The sequence below is a fragment of the Larus michahellis genome, chromosome 29, assembly GCF_964199755.1.
Source record: "Larus michahellis chromosome 29, bLarMic1.1, whole genome shotgun sequence".
Lineage (NCBI taxonomy): Eukaryota > Metazoa > Chordata > Aves > Charadriiformes > Laridae > Larus > Larus michahellis.
Window position 1 is genome coordinate 7,978 of NC_133924.1, and position 6,847 is coordinate 14,824.

General features: G+C 62.2%; 1 protein-coding gene and 2 non-coding genes across 3 annotated transcripts; 1 reads left to right on the forward strand and 2 right to left on the reverse strand.

Annotated features, from left to right (window-relative positions):
- The first annotated feature begins 608 nt into the window (after nucleotides 1-608).
- Nucleotides 609-2,812, forward strand: LOC141735091 (uncharacterized). Its single transcript, XM_074567536.1, has 3 exons — nucleotides 609-732; nucleotides 788-982; nucleotides 1,296-2,812. The coding sequence occupies exons 1-3, from the start codon at nucleotides 609-611 to the stop codon at nucleotides 2,582-2,584; spliced, it is 1,608 nt and encodes a 535-aa protein (XP_074423637.1). The 3' UTR covers nucleotides 2,585-2,812.
- Nucleotides 2,813-4,988: 2,176 nt separating this feature from the next.
- Nucleotides 4,989-5,070, reverse strand: TRNAL-AAG (transfer RNA leucine (anticodon AAG)). Its single transcript has one exon. It is a non-coding gene; the product is annotated as a tRNA-Leu (tRNA).
- A 952-nt stretch (nucleotides 5,071-6,022) lies between these two features.
- TRNAL-AAG (transfer RNA leucine (anticodon AAG)) lies at nucleotides 6,023-6,104 on the reverse strand. The gene has a single exon. It is a non-coding gene; the product is annotated as a tRNA-Leu (tRNA).
- Between the last annotated feature and the right edge of the window lie 743 nt (nucleotides 6,105-6,847).

A 6,847-nucleotide genomic window follows, 5' to 3' on the forward strand; every position in this document is an offset into this window, starting at 1 on the left:
TCTCCTGGAGGGTTGTCCTGTCCTTGGTGGCTCCCATGGGCTCGCAGTGCCCTCTCCTGATGGCTCCTGGCCACCTGGAAAGGGACGTTTTGGGGGGACGGAGAAGCCCCCGGGTCCCCTCCCGCCAGGAGATGACAGTTGTGGGGCCAGGAGGGGAGCGGGCGAGGTGGGAAGGTGACTCGGGTTGAGTTTCTCGGGCGGTTGGGTAGATGTTCCTCACCTCACGTGGCTTTTGGAGTTGCTTGAGCGTAAGACCCATCGCCATGAACTTAATCGCCCCCTGCCGCACCTTTTCGCACTTTTTTTAAGGTCCTTTTGGCCCTTTTTCGAATTAATTTGGGGCCGGGTAGCACCGGCGCCCGACCGTTGAGGTTACTGCTGGTGTTCTAGAGGATGACGTCCATGAGAAGACCATCCTCGGGCAGGTTCCCGCGCTAATTATGGACTAAACTAATTATGGTTGGACTCGATGACCCTAAAGGTCCCTCCCAACCTCGGCAACCTCCGCCTTTCTCAGCTGCTCTTCACCTCGCTGGGCTTTTCCAGAGAGGCCTCGGGGCTTCTTCTCCCTTGGGATGCCTTCTCCATCACCTGGAAAGCTCTTGTAGATGCCCCTCAGCAAACGCTCCGGGGAATTCCCTCCTCGGAGATCTCCCAACGCCTGGATTTTCTTCCTCCTCTTTGACGAGGGGATGGGTTTGAAGGTGCCACCTCTGTCTCCGGCCGCGGGAGGTATCTCAGGTGGTCGTTCCCCACCCCAGCGACCCACCGCTGTCCCCCCGAGCAGGTTTCCCCAGGTACAGCCCCGACCTGCTCGCCCGGCTGGAGCGAGGGGAGGAGGTTTGGATCCCCGACATCCCGAGCTCGGAGGAGGAGGAACAACTGGCCAGGCCCCTCCTGAGGTTGTGGACCAGGAAAAGGAAGCGGTGGAGGAGCTGCCGAGACGCCGGGAGCTCCTCCGGCTCCAACTCCTCGCGCTCAGGTGAGGGACTCGTTTTCCACCCCGAAACGGAGACGCCGGGCGTCGCGGCGTGCCCCCAGTGAGCGCCGTCGTGCTGGAAACTGGTGGGACTGGGAGGAGGCGGGGGGGCGAGGAACCCGTCTGGGCATCGGCAGCCGGAGACACCAGACGCTTCTCCCGGCGGGAGACGCCGCTGCTTCTGGGGGAGGATGGAGGGACGGAATCGGTCGCTTTTTGGGGCGTTTCTCTCCTCAAATTCCATCCCCCCCCCGCCCGGCACCTTCCGGATGGAGGCGGAGGTGGATTCCCGTATATTTTTCCCCGCTTTTCCCAGTAGATGACGACGGGTGGACGAGCGAGACGGAGGAGGACAGTTCCCAGGAGGAAGAGGGAGGGTCGGGGAGGAAACCCAAAGGCGGCGTCTCCCTGGGTGACGACCACCACAAGAACCGCTCCGGGAGGAGATCGGCGCCTTCCGGCCCCCAGGGGAGAAAACCCAGGCGAGGCAAACACGCCTGCGGGAAGTGCGGGAAGAGCTTCAGCCGCGGCTCCTCCCTCACGCGCCACCAGAGGGTCCACCTGGGCGAGAAGCCCTTCCCCTGCCCCGGCTGCGGGAGGAGCTTCACCTGCGGCTCCACCCTGAAGGACCACCAGAAGAGCCACTGCCAGGAGAAACCCCACAAGTGCCCCGGCTGCGAGAAACGCTTCGCGTCCGCCAAGTCCCTCCAAAAACACCGCAAGCTCCACCTGGAGAACGGGGCCTTCCGTTGTTCCGACTGCGGGAAAACCCTCACTTCCAACTCGGCTCTGGTCATCCACCGCCGGATCCACACCGGGGAGAGGCCCTACCAGTGTCCCGACTGCGGGAAGACCTTCATGGCCAACAAGTCCCTCAACAAACACCGCAAGAGCCACACGGAAGACGCCTTCTTCGTCTGCCCGGACTGCGGGAAGAAACTCACTTCCAAATCCGCCCTCATCATCCACCGCCGGATCCACACGGGGGAACGGCCCTACCAGTGTCCCGACTGCGGGAAGGCCTTCATGGCCAACAAGTCCCTCAGCAAACACCGCAAGAGCCACATGGAAGAGGGGACCTACATGTGTCCCGAGTGCCGGGAGACCTTCACCAAGAATTCCACCTTCGTCGCCCACCTCAGGACCCACCGGGGCCAACCCCCGTATCCCTGCGCCGACTGCGGCGAAGCCTTCTACGAAAGCTCGGCTTTTAAACGCCATCGGAAAAAACACCTGGTGGAGAAACCCTTCCAGTGCGCCGACTGCGGGATGGGCTTCACCGGCCACTCGGCTCTTCTCCTCCACCAGAAAAGCCACGTAGGACCCAGACCCTACGTCTGCTACGACTGCGGGAAGGCTTTTCGGGAGAACACCACCCTCCGTCGGCACCAGCGCATCCATACCGGGGAGAAGCCCTACCAGTGCTCCTACTGCGAGAAGAGCTTCCGGGCCAGCTCCACTCTCATCATCCACCAAAGGATCCACACGGGGGAGAAACCCTACAAGTGCACCAAATGCACCAAGTGCTTCATGTCCAGCTCCTCCCTCATGAAGCATCTGCGGACGCATCTCCGCAAGGAGCTGCTGGTGGGGCCCCATCAATGATGTCCTCTTGGTGGGGCCCCATCGATGGCGTCCTGCTGGTGGGTCCTGCTTGGTGGGGCCCCATCAATGACGTCCTGCTTGGTGGGGCCCCATTGATGGCGTCCTGCTGGTGGGGCCCCATTGATGGCGTCCTGCTGGTGGGGCCCCATTGATGGCGTCCTGCTTGGTGGGGCCCCATTGATGACCTCCTGCTGGTGGGTCCTGCTTGGTGGGGCCCCATTGATGGTGTCCTGCTTGGTGGGGCCCCACTGATGACCTCCTGCTTGGTGGGGCCCCATTGATGACCTCCTGCTGGTGGGTCCCCATCAATGGCATCCTGCTGGTGGGTCCTGCTTGGTGGGTCCCCATTGATGGTGTCCTGCTGGTGGCTCCTGCTTGGTGGGTCCCCATCGATGACCTCCTGCTGGTGGCTCCCCATCAATGATGTCCTGCTTGGTGGGTCCCCATCAATGATGTCCTGCTGGTGGGGCCCCATCGATGACCTCCTGCTGGTGGGTCCTGCTTGGTGGGGCCCCATCGATGACGTCCTCTTGGTGGGTCCCCATCGATGGCGTCCTGCTTGGTGGGTCCCCATCGATGGCGTCCTGCTGGTGGGTCCTGCTTGGTGGGGCCCCATCAATGACGTCCTGCTGGTGGGGCCCCATCAATGACGTCCTGCTTGGTGGGGCCCCATCAATGACGTCCTGCTGGTGGGGCCCCATCGATGGCGTCCTGCTGGTGGGTCCCCATCAATGACGTCCTGCTTGGTGGGGCCCCATCAATGACGTCCTGCTTGGTGGGGCCCCATCAATGACGTCCTGCTTGGTGGGTCCTGCTTGGTGGGGCTCCATCAATGACATCCTGCTTGGTGGGGCCCCATCGATGGCGTCCTGCTGGTGGGTCCTGCTTGGTGGGTCCCCATCGATGGCGTCCTGCTTGGTGGGGCCCCATCGATGGCGTCCTGCTGGTGGGTCCTGCTTGGTGGGTCCCCATCAATGACGTCCTGCTTGGTGGGGCCCCATCAATGATGTCCTGCTGGTGGGGCCCCATCAATGACATCCTGCTTGGTGGGTCCCCATTGATGGTGTCCTGCTGGTGGGGCCCCATCGATGACCTCCTGCTGGTGGGTCCTGCTTGGTGGGTCCCCATCGATGGCGTCCTGCTTGGTGGGGCCCCATTGATGACCTCCTGCTGGTGGGTCCTGCTTGGTGGGGCTCCATCGATGACGTCCTGCTTGGTGGGGCCCCATTGATGGCGTCCTGCTTGGTGGGGCCCCATTGATGACCTCCTGCTGGTGGCTCCTGCTTGGTGGCTCCCCATCAATGACGTGCTGCTTGGTGGGTCCCCATCAATGATGTCCTGCTGGTGGGGCCCCCATCGATGACCTCCTGCTGGTGGGTCCTGCTTGGTGGGTCCCCATCGATGATGTCCTGCCCGTGTGTCCCCATCAAAGACGGTTCTGCCAGTGGCTCCCCATCGATGACGTCCTGCTTGGTGGCTCCCCACTGATGACGGTCCTGCCGGTGGTTCCCAAGCCCCTCAAGGTGCCTTTGGGTGCCCACCTCAGCGACGGACGGGTGGATCCTTCCATCCCAGAAATGCGTTTCAGCGGAATTTTCACCCTTCCTCCAAACTCGTCCTGGCAGAAGGATGGTCTCGGGGCGGTGGCACGGCACCGGGGGGGGTGGGACAGCAGTGGCTGGTCTGGGGACCCACCGGCTGGAGGAGAACATCCAGCTCCTCCTTTAAAAAAAAAAAACCTCATTTTTACTTCCCATCTTCAGATATTTAAATATTTTCAGAGAAGACCCAGCCCCCCACCGCGGGGGCTCCGTCCCCCCGAGGTTCGGGATCGTGGTTTTATCGGACGCGGCGTTTCCTTCCCCGCTTTCCCCCTTCGCCGCCGCCTCCAAAATCCCCCGGGGTTAGAATTCGGCCGGGCCCCGGTGGCTTCTCTGTGGGTCCTGGCTGGAAAACGGGGTGCAATAAAGTGGAACCGGGTCTCCCGGAGTCGCGGGATGAGGATTTGGTTGCCGGCGGTTGGGAAAGTCGGGGGGAAGAGAGGGTGGACCCCCACGTTGGGTGGTGTCACCCCGGGGAGGGCTGCGATGGGTCGCAACCCCCCCCAGACCCGGATCCAGCGCCGAGGGCGCCTTGGGGGGGCGTGGGACGGTGGGGACGAGGCTCCTGCCCCACTGCGGGAGGGGGCTCTGCCCCACAGCGGTCCCAAAGGGACCTCGGGGAGTGACAACCCCCCACCCCCCCGCTCCGGCGGTGCAAAGAGCTGGGCCCAGTCCAGCTTCTGAACTGGAACCAGCACATCTGGGAGCGGCTCCTCCAGGTGTGGGAGGAGATGGGGGGGGGGTGTCCCTTGTCCCCCCTCCCCCGGCTCCTTCCCCGCCCTCAGCGAGGCCCAAAAGGCACCTGGCAGCGGTGGGATTCGAACCCACGCCCCCGCAGAGACTGGAGCCTTAATCCAGCGCCTTAGACCGCTCGGCCACGCTACCCCCACCGGGAACCTGTGCCCCGAAAGAATGGCAAAAAAAGCCCAAATTCTCCCAAAATTCCTGCTTGGGTGTTTCCAAGGGGGGAGGGGGAGGGGGCAGGGGAGCAGTGGTGGTGGGACACTGTGGCGTGGGTCCTTCTGCTGGTGGGACACCGTGGGGTTGGTCTATCGGGTGGTGGGACACCGTGGGGTTGGTCTATCGGGTGGTGGGACACCATGGGGTGGGTCCCTGTGGTGATAGGACTCCATGGGGTGGGTCCTTCTGGTGGCGGGACTCCATGGGGTGGGTCACTGTGGGGTGGGTCCCTGTGGGGTGGGTCCGTCCTCCATAATTTGAAGTCACCGCCGTCACCTACGCAAAGCCGGTCGGTCTGTCCAGCTATGGGACATCACGGGGTGGGTCCTTCTGCTGGTGGGACACCATGGGGTGGGTCCATCGGGTGGTGGGACACCATAGGGTTGATCCATCGGATGGTGGGACACCATGGGGTGGGTCCTTCTGCTGGTGGGACACCGTGGGTTGGGTCCATTGGATGGTGGGACGCCATGGGGTGGATCCGTCCAGTGGTGGGACACTGTGGGGTTGGTCTGTGCGGTGGTGGGACACTATGGGGTGGGTCCTTCTGCTGGTGGGACACTGTGGGGTGGGTCCATCCAGTGGTGGGACACCGTGGGGTGGGTCCCTGTGGTGATAGCACTCCATGGGGTGGGTCCTTCTGGTGGCGGGACTCCATGGGGTGGGTCACTGTGGGGTGGGTCCATCCTCCATAATTTTGAGGTCACCGCCATCACCTACGCAAAGCCTTAGCTCATCTTCTGGGCATGGATGGGCGCTGGTGGCAGCCCAGCACCATCATCATCATCATCCCCCCTGGAACCAGCACACCCGGGTCCAGCTGCTCCTCCAGATGTGGCTCCTCCAGATGTGGCTCCAGCGGGGCCCAAAAGGCACCTGGCAGCGGTGGGATTCGAACCCACGCCCCCGCAGAGACTGGAGCCTTAATCCAGCGCCTTAGACCGCTCGGCCACGCTACCCCCGCCCGCAAACCGCGCCCCGAAACAACCACAAAAAAAGCCAAAACTCGCCAAAAATTCCCGCCCGGCTCTTCCCAAGGGGGGAGGGGGCTCGGGACCGGCCCCCCCCCCAGCCTCATACACACCTGGGGAAACTCCGCGCTTTTTTACGCAAAACAATGAGAAAAAAATAAGGAATTTCTCCAAAATTCCCGCTTGGGGGATTTCAAGGGGCTTCGGGGGCGCAACGGGGGGGCTCTGGCCCGGGGACGCCCAGCGGGAGCTTGGGGACAGCCCCGGGGCCCCCAGAACCTCCCGCGTTTGGGTCGTTTCCCCTCGGTTTCCCAAAAATCCGGGCAGCCTTTTTTTTTTGTTGTTTTTTTTGGTTTTTTTTTTACAGCAGGAAAAAAAGGTGGAGCTTGGGGGGGGGGGGGGGGCCGGCGGGTTTTTATAGACACGTAAACGTTCATCTTTCCTTCTCCCCAAATGCCGCTGAAATCAAATTGCTCTGACGCCCCCCGGGGGGGAAAAAAAAAAACCAAACCCCAAAGGTTCAACAGAGAAGAAAAAAAATAAATAATAATAAAAACAATCATTTTCTGCAGGGGTCCAGATTTCGTCCTTTCCTGGGGGCCGCCCAGCGCCTCCCATTCCCCCCCCCGCCCCGGGCTGGTTCCTCCCGCGATCGGGCGCTTTAATAATATTAACGATTTAGCGTTATTTTACCAACGCTATTCGCGTTTCAGCCCGTTTGCCCCCCCCCG